The 16,359-nt window shown below is 42.7% G+C and overlaps 1 protein-coding gene across 1 annotated transcript in view; it reads left to right on the top strand.

Moving 5' to 3' along the window:
• The window catches only part of LOC115099919 (scavenger receptor cysteine-rich type 1 protein M130-like), a 152,601-nt gene that overhangs the window by 63,996 nt on the left and 72,246 nt on the right, over positions 1-16,359 (top strand). Inside the window, exons 5-6 of the mRNA XM_029617927.1 lie at positions 12,422-12,727; positions 14,450-14,749. Of these exons, the coding sequence (XP_029473787.1) occupies positions 12,422-12,727; positions 14,450-14,749 (606 nt within the window). The remainder of the gene's footprint in view (positions 1-12,421; positions 12,728-14,449; positions 14,750-16,359) is intronic.

The following is a 16,359-nucleotide window of genomic DNA, read 5'->3' as shown; positions in this document are numbered from 1 at the left end:
AAGAATTCACCCCTTGGAACCAAGAGTCATGTAAAGGACAGAGGAGCTAGCTAACATAAAGCAATTCTTTTATGGACCCTTGATATATATGCTAGCCACCCGACAAAGATTTCCAGAAAGCATTTGACAAAGTCCCTCATGAGAGGTTTCTTAGGAAATTAAAAAGTCATGGGATAGGGGGCAGTGTCCTATTGTGGATTGAGAACTGGCTAAAAGATAGAAAACAGAGAGTAGGACTAAATGGTAAATTATGCCAATGAAGAAAGGTGAGTAGTAGAATGCCCAGGGATCTGTTCTGGGACCACTATTTTTTAATATATTTATAAACGACTTAGAAATGAGAACAGCAAGGTAAGTGACACATTTACTGATGACACCAAATTATTCAAAGTTGTTAAATCACATGAGGATTGTCAGAAATTGCAAGAAGACCATGCAAAGCTGGCAGACTGGGCAAACAAATGGCAAATGAAATTTAATATGGACAAGTGTAAAGTGATGCACTTAGGGAAGAGTAACCCAAATTACGTTTACACAATGCAAGGATCCATATTAGGAGTTACCATTCAGGAAAAAGATCTAGTTGTCATTGTTGATAATACATTGAAAATCTTCTACTCAGTGTGCAGCAGCAGCAGCAGCAGCCAAGAAAGCAAACAGAAAGCTAAGAATTATTAGGAAAGGAATGAAGAATAAAACAGAGAATATCATAATGCCTCTGTATCACTCCATGGTGTGACCTCATCTTGTGTTCATATATCATACACAGAGTGCTGGGGATTATTAGGAAAGGAATGGAGAATAAAACAGAGAATATCATAATGCCTCTGTATCACTCCATGGTGCATCCTCATCTTGTGTTCATATATCATACACAAACAGAATGCTGGGGATTATTAGGAAAGGAATGGAGAATAAAACAGAGAATATCATAATGTCTCTGTATCACTCCATGGTGTGACCTCATCTTGTGTTCATATATCATACACAAACAGAATGCTGGGGATTATTAGAAAGGGAATGGAGAATAAAACAGAGAATATCATAATGTCTCTGTATCACTCCATGGTGTGACCTCATCTTGTGTTCATATATCATACACAAACAGAATGCTGGGGATTATTAGGAAAGGAATGGAGAATAAAACAGAGAATATCATAATGCCTCTGTATCACTCCATGGTGCATTCTCATCTTGTGTTCATATATCATACACAAACAGAATGCTGGGGATTATTAGGAAAGGAATGGAGAATAAAACAGAGAATATCATAATGCCTCTGTATCACTCCATGGTGCATCCTCATCTTGTGTTCATATATCATACACAAACAGAATGCTGGGGATTATTAGGAAAGGAATGGAGAATAAAACAGAGAATATCATAATGTCTCTGTATCGCTCCATGGTGCATCCTCATCTTGTGTTCATATATCATACACAAACAGAATGCTGGGGATTATTAGGAAAGGAATGGAGAATAAAACAGAGAATATCATAATGCCTCTGTATCGCTCCATGGTGCATCCTCATCTTGTGTTCATATATCATACACAATCAGAATGCTAGGGATTATTAGGAAAGGAATGGAGAATAAAACAGGGAATATCATAATGCCTCTGTATCACTCCATGGTGCATCCTCATCTTGTGTTCATATATCATACACAAACAGAATGCTGGGGATTATTAGGAAAGGAATGGAGAATAAAACAGAGAATATCATAATGCCTCTGTATCGCTCCATGGTGCATCCTCATCTTGTGTTCATATATCATACACAAACAGAATGCTGGGGATTATTAGGAAAGGAATGGAGAATAAAACAGAGAATATCATAATGCCTCTGTATCACTCCATGGTCCACCTCATATTGAGTATTGTGTGCAGTTCTGGTCACCACATCTGAAAAAAGATATTACAGAATTAGAAAAGGTACAGAGAAGGTCATCCAAACTGATAAAGGGGATAGAATGAGTCCCCTATGAGGAAAGGCTAAAGAGGTTAGGACTTTTCAAGCTTGGAGATCTATAAAATAATGAGTGGAGTGAAAAGAGTAAACATTAAACGGTTGTTTACTCTTTCAAAAAGTAAACACAGAAACATAGAAATGATGGCAGAAAAGGACCAAATGGTCCATCCAGTTTGCCAAGCAAGCTTCTTAATGTAGTAACAGCTGCTCTGTGCAGTTACCACCTAGCCTTATGATAATCCATAATAATTGCAGCTAGCAACATTTTTTATTGGGTAATGAGCTTTCTTGAAATTTCAGACAGTGCTGCTTGGTGTGCTTTGCTTACAGACATAGTCATAGAAAAGGTCCTATCAGTACCCCAGATCATAGAAGTTGGAGCCTTCTTGGTTGTTGTCTGAATCCGATTCCTCTTTTCCCCCTGCCGTTTAAGGAGGGAGCAATTTGCAATTGCATTATAGACATCAAGGCTTATTTGTTAAGCTTAGTAATCCCCATGCCTTCTGCTAAGGGTAGTAACTACTGCGCCAGCAATTTACCCCCATACACGCTTTCTTCATTTCCTTCAGGACTTAGCTGTAGAAGCAGTCCTGTGCTTTCTCCTGTATGTCTGCATATCAGTATCCCAGACCGTAGAAGTTGGTGCCCTTGGTTGTCATCTGAATCCAATTACTCTTTTCCTCTCTGCCATCTAAACAGGGAACAATGTTGCAATTGCATTAAAAGCATCAAGGCTTATAGATTAAGGATAGAAATCTCCATTCCTTTTGCAAAAGGTAGTAACTGCCGGACCTGCAAGTTACCCCCCTGCATGTTTTTCTTGTTTCCATCCTCTGGCCTTTAGAGATCCAAACTTTTTATCCCATGCCCCCTTGAATTCTTTGACTATTTTTGTCTTCACCACCTCCTCTAGAAGGCATTCTAGGCATCCAACACCCTGTCCGTGAAGAAATATTTCCTGACGTTGATTCTGAGTCATCCCCCATGGAATTTCATTTTGTGACCCCTAGTTCTATTGTTTCTTTCCAATGGAAAAGGTTCAAAGTTCGTGCATCAATAAAACCTTTTAGGCATCTGAAAATCTGTGTCATATTTATTTAATTTATTTATTTAAACATTTTATATACTGTCGTTCCATGAATAGATCACAATGGTTTACAAAGTGACATTCATTGTAAATGGTTCAACAAAATCAGAAACAAAAATGATTGGTTACACTATTGGTAATTGTCTGTAGGTATTCATTTCCATCTATCTAAGGCGGTTTCTTGGACCTATGGAATTAGGCTAGTACAAAAATCATGGAGTATGTGTCATTTCAGATAAGAATTGTCTATGTCTGTGGGCTGTTTGAGAATCTTGTATTCTTTCAGTTGATTTATTCTTTGTGATACTATTATCTTTTGATATTCAAGTCTTTGTGGCTCCTTATATTCTATGTTTCTAAGTTAAATTATATGCGTTTATGAATAGCCAAGTTTTTAGTTCATTTTTAAATTTCTTTCTATCTGGTAGATTACATAATATTTCAGGTAGAGAGTTCCAGAGCTTTGAACCTGCTAAAGAGAATATTCAGTCTCTTGTTTGTGTCAGGTGGGACACATACTCCATATTGTGGGAATATTTAGTAGTCCTTTATTTTGGGATCATAGGGGGTCATTTTCCAAGGAGTTACCGCAGGAGATAATTCCGCAAATCGTGCTAACAGCCGTTAATGCGATTTGCGAATGCAAATTTTTAATTTTGTATTCTGGGGACGGAGTTGGGGCGGAGCATATGTAAAGTAGGAAAGAGTTATCATGTGCAGTGAAACAGCCGCAGTGTTAGCGTGGCTCCTAACACGGCCAATAGCTACAACCCTTTCACTTGCGGTACATTGTGCGCTAGAGGCCGGTAAAGGTTTATTGCAGTGCACGAAAATGTCCAGACAGCCTGTTTCAGTGTTCTGCCGGCTGGAGAGAGAGAGAGCCTTGCTACAACATCTACTCCCTAGACAGGTATTTGTATCCCTATGGGAGGCCCACCTAGTAACTCGAGGTGGGGATTAGGTATGAGTGTAGGGGGTTGGGGGCCACTTTCACATTCAACATGAGACGTACGAACAGAACAGTGGTCTCTTATGAAGATTTGCTGGCCTTCGGAGTGAGGAAACTCACTCCCTCACTCCGAAGGCCAGCAAATCTTCATAAGAGACCACTGTTCTGTTCGTACGTCTCATGTTGAATGTGAAAGTGGCCCCCAACCCCCTACACGCATACCTAATCCCCACCTCGAGTTACTAGGTGGGCCTCCCATAGGGATACAAATACCTAAATGCGATATTGGAAAATGAGGCCCCATATTTCTTGCTTGTTGAGAACGGCCGAGAAAGGCCTTGCATTCTGTTGTACTCTGGTGGTTTATTTATTTATTTCATGATTTTTTATATACTGCGGCACGTTAATAACATCACCTCGGTTTACAATAAACAATAAATCAGCAACAAGCTTTACAGTCAATAAGAATTCAGGTGTACATAAAATATATCAATTAAGAATAAATTAAGAACAAATTAAGAACAATTAACAAATAAACTAATGATAATCATATTCCATAGTTAATGGCTAGTCTAATAACTGGGAGGAAAGAGCCCGATCAAGTAAAATTTAGCAGCGGGGAATAAATAAATTGGTGTGTGTTTAGTGTGCCCTTAGGCCTCAGCCCGACCCAGACCTTCCGGACCGAGCCAAGGGTTGACGGTGGCCCCGCATGGTGGACGGTCTACCCTCCGCCAGGCCAGCAAGCTCCCATGGCCAAACATCCGAGGATGTTGGAAGGTGAATGGTCCTCCGACCATTCCGTGCCCTTTCGGACCTGCTGCAAGCAGCATGGAGCAGCAGGCCTGGCCTGAGGTTGAGGGCAGATGGGCCTTGACATAAAGACATGACTATGGAGTGATGCGAAGGCATCCAGATGAAGACACATGGCTGATGCAACGGCATGCAGGGACAAAGACACATGGCTGATGCAATGGCATCCAGGGATGAAGACACATGGCTGATGCTACGGCATCCAGGGACGAGACTCTTGACATCCAAAAGGCAACACGAGGCATAGACATTGGCACTGTCTCTCAGGGCGCCCTACTCAGGCCACCCGCGGGACTGAGTCGCAGACCACCCTGTCCGTTACGCGCCCTACACAGCCCCAAGAGGCTGGTCACGGACCATGACGGGAGCGGGACAGCACAGGAACAAACATCCAGGACATGACGGCTCAGGAGGACAGCCCTTTATAGGGCTGAGCAGGAAACAGTCACCAAGGTGGGGCCAAGACACTTCCTGTGTCTGGCCCTTTAAATATTGAAGAAAGATGCGGCCGTGCGCCTAAGGAGAGTGCAGAAGCTGTGCAGGACCGTGGACAGCGGCCTGCACCGACGTAGTGCATCAGAAGAGGCAGGACTGGCCTGGGACGCAGGCCCAACGTGAGCAGCGGCTCCAGCCGCTGCTGGAGGCCCCGGGGGTGGCTCCTGCCGCTACTCCAGCCCGGGGCTTTTGCGGCCTCCAGCCGCAAAGAGGAAGTCAGCGTCGGGGGCGGTCCCAGCCCTGAAGAAGGCCGTGGCTCCGGCCGCGGAAGCCAGGGTGAAGCAGGGCGGCCTCCTGGCCGCGTGGGCAGGCCGACCGCGGTGTCCTGCAGCGTCGGAGAAGACAAGAACATGGGTGAGTCAGAGTCTGCTCGCGGGGGAACCCGTGGCAGTGCGGTTCACAACATTGCTACGGCATTCTGAAGTAGTTGCAGTGGCTTTAAGTGATTTGCTGGGAGACCTAGAAATAAGGAGTTACAGTCATCTAGCTTTGAGAATATTAGAGTTTGTAACACTGTACAAAAGTCCATAACAGTTAATAATGGTTTCAATCTTTGTAGTATACGCAGTTTGGCGTAACCTTACTCAATCAGTTTCCTGATGTGCATTTTCATTGTTAGGTTCTCATCTAGCTGTACACCTAAATTCTGTACTTGATATGAAGGATTAATTTGAAAGTTGCTGAGGTCTAAAGCGGGTGGTTTAACTATTGATGAGCTTCTACTTAGCCAAATCATTTCAGTCTTTTTAGGGTTTAGTCTCAGTTTAAGTGAGAAAGTTCTTGTTGTATTTCTTTCATTATCACTGCTGTATTTTCAAATGATCTGGTGAGTGGTATGTAGAATTGTAGGTTGTCTGTGTACGGGAAGAATTAAATTTCTAGATTCGTCAGTAATTTACACAGTGGGAGCATATATATGTTGAATAGTGTTGCTGAGAGGGCTGAGCCTTGAGGGACACCTGTATTACACAGGAAGGTGTCAGATATATGATTGCCCAGTATGACTGTCAGGTTGTACCTTCTCAGACTGATTTCACGGTACTGACCTCGGCTAGCCTCTGATCACGATTGGACAGCCACCTGGAACTGACCTCAGCTTGCTACTGACCATGCTCGGACTGACATCTGGAACTGACCCTTACTTTGGCTGACTACCCTCAGACGGATACCCTGGCTTTGACCCTTGCGCTCCATAAGGACACTCTCTTCGCTGCCCCGGTGACCACCAGGCCAGCCTGTTTGGATGCTACCTGCGGCCTTCTTCTGACTAGACCTATAGGCGTTGCCTATTTTGACCAGAGGACCTCCAGTTCCTGTCTTACTCCATTGGTCTCCAGTTCCCTCCATTCTGGTCTACTCCACAAGCCGTGCACCCTTGCTCATGCTGGGCACACCTCTCCGCTACCTCTCTGAGAGATCCTCAGAGGCCCACCTAAGCCCAGGCGGTCCGGGAATCCAAGGGCTCAACCCAAGGAGCCCTGGACTGTTATTGGTGAAGCTCCAGCTAGCCTCATTCTCCTTGTGTGCTCCACCTCCTGGTGGCAGGCGCCCCCCAGGGAACCAATCCTGCGCCAAGTCATGGGTCCACCTCCAGCGCACAATTAGCAAGAGGCTAACTACTTATCTGTCCCCCTGTCTATCCTGGAACAGCTTCTCGATAAAGCCAGGATTTACATTGCTTTTGAAAAAAGATTATTTTGTTCTAAACAGCTATCCAGAGGGTCTGTATTCCATAACATAGAGATGATATAACTAAACACTGAACTACTAGTAACAGAAAACCTAACCATTGCAGGAGAAGGAACAAAAAGCAAGGCCTATTTATTTATTTATTTATTCATTTATTTATTTGAAATCTTTTCTATACTGCCTATAGAAACTATTGCAGGTCAAAGCGGTTACAAATAAAACGTACATAATCAGTTTTGGCAAATAAAATAGGTCGTTAAAAATAAGCAGAATAGAAAATTAAAATAAATTTAAAAAGCACAACATGTAGGATTACCATGAAAGTAAAGTACAAAATCAAAATAAGAGAGGCATTCATGCCTAAGAATCAGCAAAGGCTAATGAAAATAGGTACGTTTTAACGGCTTTTTTGAATTTTCTTAAGTTTGTAAGAAGTTGGATTGAATTTGACAATGAGTTCCACAATGTTGAGCCAGCTAGAGAGAAGGAACGTTTTCAGGTTAGATTTAACCTGCCTGTTTTAACATTCGATGAAGACCTTCCACCTTTTTGGTCGCCCTTCTCTGGGCCACCTCCATCTTGTCTCTGTCTCTTTGGAGATATGGTCTCCAGAACTGAACACAGTACTCCAGGTGAGACCTCATCAAGGACCTGTACAAGGGGATAATCACTTCCCTTTTCTTACTCGATATTCCTCTCTCTATGCAGCCCAGCATTCTTCTGGCTTTAGCTATCGCCTTGTCACATTGTTTCGCTGACTTCAGATCATTAGATACTATCACCCCAAGGTCTCTCTCCTGCTCTGTGCACATCAGCCTTTCTCCCCCCATCGAATACAGTTCATTCGGATTTCCACTCCCCATATGCATGACTCTGCACTTCTTGGCATTGAATCTCAGGTGCCATATCCTAGACCACTCTTCCAGCTTCCTTAAATCCCGTCTCATTATCTCCACTCCTTCCGGCATGTCCACTCTGTTGCAGATCTTAGTGTCGTCCGCAAAAAGACAAACCTTACCTTCTATCCCGTCCGCAATGTCGCTCACAAAGATATTGAACAGGACCGGTCACAACACCGATCCTTGCAGTACACCACTTAACACCGCTCTCTCTTCAGAGAGAGTTCCATTTACCATCACACATTGTCTTCTGTCCGTCAACCAGTTTGCAATCCAGGCCACCACCTCGGCACTCACTCCTAAGCTTCTCATTTTATTCACCAGTCTCTTGTGCGGGACCGTATCAAAAGCTTTGCTGAAATCCAAGTAGATGACATTGAGTGCTCTTCCTTGATCCAATTCCTTGGTTACCCAGTCAAAAAAGTCAATCAGATTTGTCTGACAGGATCTTCCCCTGGTGAATCCATGCTGCCTCTAGTCCAGCAATTCTCCTGACTGTAGGTAGATCACTATTCTCTCTTTCAACAGTGACTCCATTACTTTTCCCACCACCGAAGTGTCATCAACATAAATTTTGAATTTTATGTTGTGACAAGATAGTAGATGACAAATACTGCAGAATTCCACCACTAGAATCTTGACTGGAAAAAAAAAGAGTGACCACATAACAGGAACACTTGCCGAGCTACACTGGCTTCCAGTTGAAGAAAGAATACAATATAAGGCCCTATGTATAATCCAAAAACTTATCCACGATGAAAAAGCAGACTGGCTTAACACTGCACTACACGTATATGTCCCGCAAAGAAACCTGAGATCTGCTAATAAGGCTCTACTAACTGTCCCCTCTGTCAAATCAGCACGCCTCACGCAAGTAAGGGAAAGAGCACTGTGACTGGCAGGTCCCGTACTATGGAACACCATGCCACTAGAAATAAGGCTTCAGAGAAATTTGAAAATATTCAAAACCAATCTGAAAACCTGGCTCTTTAAGCAAGCTTTTTATAAAGAGAAGGAGAAAACCAGTTGATCTATAAGGACGCACCAAGCTAGAAGTTATCTTAACCTACAAAGGCATATTAATATTAAATTCAAGCCACCTAATATATTCCTGACAAACAGGCTTAACTTACTCACATAGTTTATTATATTATATTGTTACCATACTATGATGGCACATGATTAATTTGTAATCTATGCCACTCATATTTTATTATCGTGCCTTTCTGTAAACCATTGTGATGGTTATCTAACTTAACGACGGTATAGAAGAGTTTTTTGTTTTTTTTAAATTTATATTTATTCAAATTTTCATTTTTCAAAAGGATACACACAGCTTGTAATAGCAATAGATCTTCTCACAACATAATTATAACACAATTACATGTATTACATTTCTGTGAAAAACCTAGAAAATCTCTAATAGTAATTACAAAGCCTGGTTTAATAACACAGAGCAGTTATTTTTTAAGAAAAAGAAAAAACCTTATAGAAATAAGAGCCAAAAACTTTACTATCCCCAATAACTAAAGAGATCTATAGGGTCAGGAGTCAAGGAATACACGCAAATGCTCAGGCTGGTTAAAAACATATCGCGTGTTCTGATGTATTATTATACATTGGCAAGGGAAACGTAAAATGAATTTATCACCACGCGTTGTAGCCTTATCCGTTAGAGTTAGAAATTCTTTCCTCCTTAATTGTGTGTTATAAGCTACATCTGGGAACATTCTGATTGGTTGACCATGGAAATTGATGTTCTGATTCCTAAAGTATAATCTGAGTATAGAGTCCCTCTGGGAAATATCTGCAAATGAGACTATTAAGGTTGCTCGAGTATTTATCTGCATATCAGAAGATTTTTCTAGCAATTCTGATAGATCTATATCTTCATTCTGTTCAATCTGATCTTTTACCTGTGAAGATTCAGCTTTCTCTTTTTGTTTAATATAATATATCCTAGATATATTTGGAATTGTTGAATCAGTGAATTTCAGAACATTTTTAAGATAACTCTTAAAAAGTTCTTTAGGTGAGAGTAAATGAGTTTTTGGAAAGTTTAAGACTCTCAAATTCACTCTTCGAATCTGATTCTCAAGTTGTTCTAATTTGTCCGAATGAATTTTTTCAGATCTAATTAAATTTATCTGTACTTTCTCTAATTCGCTGGTTTTAATTCCCAGGTTTCCAACTACCTCATCCATCTTTTCGATTTTTACTTGTAATACTTTGTTATTACTTAAGGTCTCTTGTACCATAGAAGTCAAATCATTAATAGATTTTTGCATGGTGAATATCATGTTACCTATTCCCTCCAAAGTAAACTTTGTGGATGTAATTTCTGGTACTTTAAACACCATTTCTTCCTTGTTCCCCTCCACCCCCTTCTCTTTAGTCAACATTCCGGTACTAGGATCTCTCTCTTGATCTTTTATTACCAAAAAACTAGGTTCCAACACAGGTGGGTATATTTTTTCCACACCTTTCTGAACAGAAAGAGAGACCAAGTTCGAGATAGTTTCCTCGAAAACAAATTCTCCGCTACCTTTCCCGGTTGGTGGTTCAGGAGTAATTGGGGCACCAGGGCTTAAGGATGTCTCATATGCCTGGGAATTCAGTCCCTGCTCCTGGTCTAGAATTCCAACGGCATCTCCACCTGGCATTGATTCAAAGGCTCTCCCAAAAAGATCCGAGATACGTGGCTGATTTCCATTAGAGGCAGGAGTAGAAGTCACTATTTTCCCCTTTCTCTTGGTGTGTGGCATCACCAAGAAAGGTTAAAGCCAACGTATACCATAATAAAGTAAACCAAGTACCTTTAGATGTTATATTCTTTTGGGTCACAATCCATTAATCCAGGCTTCACTGGTTGCCAAACTATGTTGGTGGAATACGTCCGGAATCCAGTCGAATCCCGGCAAAGCCCGGCAAAGCCGCGCGCCTAAGAGGCGCGCGTCTTTGGCGGAGCACCGACGGCGTGGGCGCCGTTGAGACGCCACTGTCGTAGGCATCTGCTGAGGCTCCGCCCTCCAACGTCAGAGTCCGGAAATGAAACGTAAATCAGGCAGGGCAGCGTCCCCTCTGCTCGAACCAAAGAAGCAGCAACAAAGGAGAAATGGAACAGGTAATATTCACCAAGCAGCAAACTGCTGCTACCTGCCAGCAAAGTAGTTTAGCAGCAACTCTCCTCCGTTGAGACGCCGCTGTTGTAGGCGTCTGCTGAGGCTCCGCCCTCCAACGTCAGTGTCCGGAAATGAAACGTAGATCAGGCAGGGCAGCGTCCCCTCTGCTCGAACCAAAGAAGCAGCAACAAAGGAGAAATGGAACAGGTAATATTCACCAAGCAGCGAACTGCTGCTACCTGCCAGCAAAGTAGTTTAGCAGCTAGAAGAGTTTTTAAATAAATAAAATAAATAAATAAACAAAGGGGGTAATAGATATATATTAAATAGGATAGCAGATAAGGCTGATCCTTGAGGAACACATGAATTGGTGTAACACCAGATGGAATGATAGTATCCAAGGTTAATTTGTTGTGGTCTGTGAGATAGGAATGACTTGAACCATTGGAGACTGTACCATTGATGCCAATATGCTGAAGAATAGTGCAAAGGATGTTGTGGTCTAAAGTATCAAAAGCTGAGGAGATATTGAGAAATATTAAAATGTAGTCTATATTGGAGTTGAAACCACAGATTATGGAGTCAAAGGATGAGAGTAGAAGTGATTCAGTACTGTGCCCTCCATGGAATCTGTGTTGATCTGGATGCAGTATGTTATTTTTCGTCTATGTAGTCATTTAATTCATGAAGTACTATTGATTTGATTATTTTAACCAGGGGAGTTAGAGAGGCAATAGGTCAATAGCTTGATAAATCTGTGTTTGAAATTGAATATAAAGTTTTGAAACCGTGTCTTCATAGCATTGATTTTGAATGAAGGATTATTTTTGTCACGGCTTTATTTTTAACACTTCATGAGAAGAGGTTTTGTAATGCACAGATATATATAAAAAAAACTTGTTTGGAGGATGGTGGTTAGTTAATAAAAAAACTTTGAAGGTAACCGGTAACAGATATGATATGAAACTACCACCTTCTCCTTAATTATATTTTTTGAGACATTGGAGTGTTCTATTGGGAAATTAATATGACAATTTAAGAACTTTGCTCATTATTCACCTTTTGTGAGTCTATTATATTGATATTAATACATTGCAGTCATAAAGCCTTTGCTAGTTGAATATCCTCTACTATTTGGCCTACACTACATAGGCAGATCTGCCCAGTTAGAACACCAGTCCCAGAAAAATATTTTTAATAAATAATGCTAACATTTATTACCAATTATTCTCAAAGAAATTACTACTGTAAATCCCTTTAAATAAATAGATATGATGTCAAGATGAATATAAATGGAAAGCAGACTGGAGCCCTTTTTGCTTTGAGTCTGCTGGTCTTTGCTGGCCCCTGTAACTTCCAGCTCACTTTCTCACTTTACCTTTCTTTCCTCTTTCCAGTTGTGAGAGTGACAGGTGGAACCAATCACTGCAACGGGAGAGTGGAGGTGTCTCAAGGTAACCAATGGGGCACAGTGTGCAGCCCGAAATGGGGCTTACCAGAAGCTCAGGTGGTGTGCAACATGTTGGGCTGTGGAGTGGCTCTGTCAGTGCCACAGCGGTCTTGGTCTGCAATTAAATATGTTTCTCCTAGACTGGCTGATGTTTCCTGTAACGGGACGGAATCTGTGCTGGCCGACTGCCAGAGCAAAACTATCAGCAATTATTACTGCCCACGCTGGATTACTGCCCACGTCACCTGTTCAGGTAATCAGATGTCGAGTTCCACTTGCCTCATGCGCCAAAAAGCATCTTCTCATCTACCATAAGCAGATTTTTTGTCTAGAAAGTGAACCAAGGCCTCTTGACCTTGACTTTCATGTAAGTGCTTTGCTTTGCCTCCTATTTGACTCTGCAGTTTGCCGTAGCATAAAGATAAAAGAGGTGTTAAAATAAAACCATCCCGGTACTATGTTAAGAAATATTTCATAAGTACACATGAGTAGTAACATTTCCCTTTCATTAGCTGAAATATTTTGAGGGGAATTTTCAAAGCAATTTCCGCAGGCAGATTGGCTCCCTGAATATTGGTCTCTCTCCATCCGGCAAATCGTGCATGTGGTGTTCTGTGCTTTGTGGACTTTCAGGTGCATTTGGAGAGGCGCTCCTGCGGGTGTGTTTTGGGCAAGGTCAGAAAATAACATGCTTAGATTGTGTTTTCAAATTTATGCTCGCTCATTTCCATAAAACTTCAACCCCCGCACAAAACGCAGGTGCAAAAAGTCCACGGATTAGGGATGCGCAGCCCTAAAAATTTAGTTTTGTTAGGAAAAAAAAACCAAAACATTTAAAACCCCCAAAAAATGGAACCCCTCCAAAACACCAGGGAGCCTTGCAGGCCATGGCTTGTCTCACAGTACCACAGTCTAAATTGTGACTGCCCCACCAGCCTACAGCCTGCCCTATAGCCGCTTCTGACCTCTCCCTTCCCCTTCCCAAAATGATGCTGAGGCTTGATTTATCCCTCCCGTGGGATCGTCTGCAATGTAAATGCCCACTCACCCTCTGCCTCATTCATATAGTCCTCATAATGATGCCGGGCAGCAAAGAGAGTGCCCTTATGGAGTGCAAGGGTCAAAGCCAGGGTATCCGTCCGAGGGTAATCAGCCAAAGCAAGGGTCAGTTCCAGATGCACAGGAGGGCTGAGTGGTGGTTGGGTTGATTCCTGGTCAGGAAAGGAGGAGGCAGCGATCAGAGGAGGGTCCAGGGCAGGCTGTGGTTCTGCAAGGCACACCTTTTTTTTTTTTTTTGCTAAAACGAAATGAACAAAACCAACAACATTTTTGTTGTTTTTTTTCCTTTCATTCCATTTTGAAAATGTAATAAAAATAAAATAGGAAATGTCGTTTCAAATGAATGCACATCCCTACCACTGACATATTGTGTCTGTAGCAGTTTCAAAGGGAAAGTAGGCAGTGCTTTTCCTTTTGAAATTTGGTGCAAAGTTTGTGGGTAAAAAGACTTTGCACCCAATCGGACAGGGTATGAACATTGCCCCCTTTGCAGCTGAGTCCTTTCTGAAATTGTAGCCACGCTCTGCCAGTTAGGGGATGGGGTAAAGAGTACTGAGACCCATTTTCAGAGCACTGAGGCCGTGCCTGTTTCCTCTCCCAAGCACACTGGTTTTATCTGTTAGAGAAGGGTGGCGCCAGGGAGAAAGTCATACTTACTTTACAGCATAACTCTGCAGCAGAACCAAACACATTGTACAAAAGGAAGGCAATTAATTGGATCCAACAATGTAATTAGTGGAGGTGCTCACAATACTTTGGAAAACTGTGAAAGTCTTTGATATGTGGGAGTTAGAAGTATTTGCATGAGTAAGATGGCAGGAAATGCGAAGCAGAGAAGATTATATTGTGGATTAGCTTGTGATGGAGGCTGGCGTCTTTCCACTGACTGAATGGCCCCCTCTCTCTTTCTTTACAGGAATTTTACTGAAACCCACACTCTCTCTGTCCCCCTCCTACGATGCACTTACGAGAGAAAATGAACTGGAACTTACCTGCACCATCCCCGATTTTGACATAAACGTCACGGTTTATTTTTACAAAGTGAATGAATTGCAACCCCTCGCAGTGCAGAAGCTGAGGAGGAGTGAGAACCAGGCAGTGCACAGGGTGACGGGGTTGCCCGCCTTGGATCCAGTAAGATACACCTGCCAGTATGAACTGAAGTTGGTAGGACCGGCGCAGACGTCAGCGCACAGTGCGGCAGCACAGTTTGTGGGTGAGTACAGTCTCATGGAGAGAGTACCAGACTGGTCTGCTCTTTCAGTTCCTCCAGGATATTACCAGGCTGTCTGCCCTCTCTCTCTCTCCTTCCAGTGCCATCTTCCATTTTCAGACTGAGGCAGGATGAGGCTAGGGCTGTGCAATGACAAATTTGGCAATTATTTTTCATTACTTTCTCGTTTCATTTCTGGTTTACTTTGTTTCATTTAAGTTTGTTTACTTTAAAGAAAAATAAAACAAAGCAGGCAACATCAGGAGTCCCTGCTCCAGCACAGCTCTGAAAATGCCATGGTAGTGTAGGGGGACCACCACCCCCCCCCCTCAAAAAGTGAGTGTCCTGTTTTAATTTAGCAGCACAAGAAATTCTGGGGGCGGAGAGTCCAGCATTCTCAGTATTTAATGTTTTATCTATAAATAGTTTCACATTTTTGAATCTGTAATAGTGCTGAATGTGCACTAGCTGGCTTTTGGCATGGGGCAGATCAGTGTGATATGTCTGAATGAGGGGTTTAATGGCATGGGGCAGATCAGTGTGATATGTCTGAATGAGGGGTTTAATGAGTCGGTCTCCTTAAGAGTGGTGGGCTGATGTCATTGGTGGGAGATGTGTCCCAGGAAGGTAGAAATTCTGGTCCATTTGGTGAGAGTTTGCCCTTTTTAAGCTGGAGCTGGGAGAGAAAAGATCCTCCAGGATGTGGGGAGCAAGGAACGGGGCACCCGTGGGCTGGTGGGGCCTGGGAGACCCTTCCGGTATGGAGATGATCCTGCAGGGGCTTTTCTCCTCAAGGGAAAAGGCCCGAGGCCATGGCATGAAAAGGTAGGCCTGAGACAATTCCTGCAGCTGAGGGGAAGGCCGAAACGAGCAGGAGACAGGGTGGATCCAGTATGAAGAGGATCCCGGTGAGTTCAGTGGGTGGAGGAGGCCGAGGAGATCCTGCACGGAAGGATAGAGTTGGGAAGGCAGGCGACGAGTATGAGAGGAACACTTTAAGGTCAGAAGGGGGTGAGAGGGGTCTGTATGAAGGCTGAAGTCAACTTATTTTATACTATTTGGGTGGGTGGATGAGTGAGCAGTGTGGAGAGCTCCATACTGAAGGGTAGGCAGGAGAGTGGCATCTGAACCGACACAAGCCACATAATGAAATTTGGTTATGTAGCTTATTTCAGATGCAAAATTGACACAAATGAGTAATGCTGATATTTTCAGGTTTAGAAATGAAGCCACATCCCTAGAGTAGGCCAGCAGTGCTGGGGTAGAAGGATGAAACTGGCAATATTTGCTGCCACCTTCTTTTCCTGGCTAATTTCTTTTTAATTTGTACATCTTAGTGAATTGCAATTCTAAACATTATACACATTGTCACTCTGAGAACTTTTGGGATGTTTCATATGGAGAAAGGCCGGTAGGAGGGAATTTTCTCAGAGAGCAATATTCAGAAATCTGGCAAGTGGACAAATTATCGGGCTAAAATTAGTTAGGTAATCAGCGGAGAGACCCATATGGTACACAGGACTTCAGTACAACGGTTTATAAGCACATTTCCACCAAGGTGCAAGATGATGGAAGAGCAGCTGACAAGACACCAGGCCTGGAGGACTTTGTGT

The sequence above is a fragment of the Rhinatrema bivittatum genome, chromosome 10, assembly GCF_901001135.1.
Source record: "Rhinatrema bivittatum chromosome 10, aRhiBiv1.1, whole genome shotgun sequence".
In the NCBI taxonomy this organism is placed as follows: domain Eukaryota; kingdom Metazoa; phylum Chordata; class Amphibia; order Gymnophiona; family Rhinatrematidae; genus Rhinatrema; species Rhinatrema bivittatum.
The sequence above is the reverse complement of the archived record's forward strand: the minus strand, read 5'-3'. Positions and strand labels throughout refer to the sequence as shown.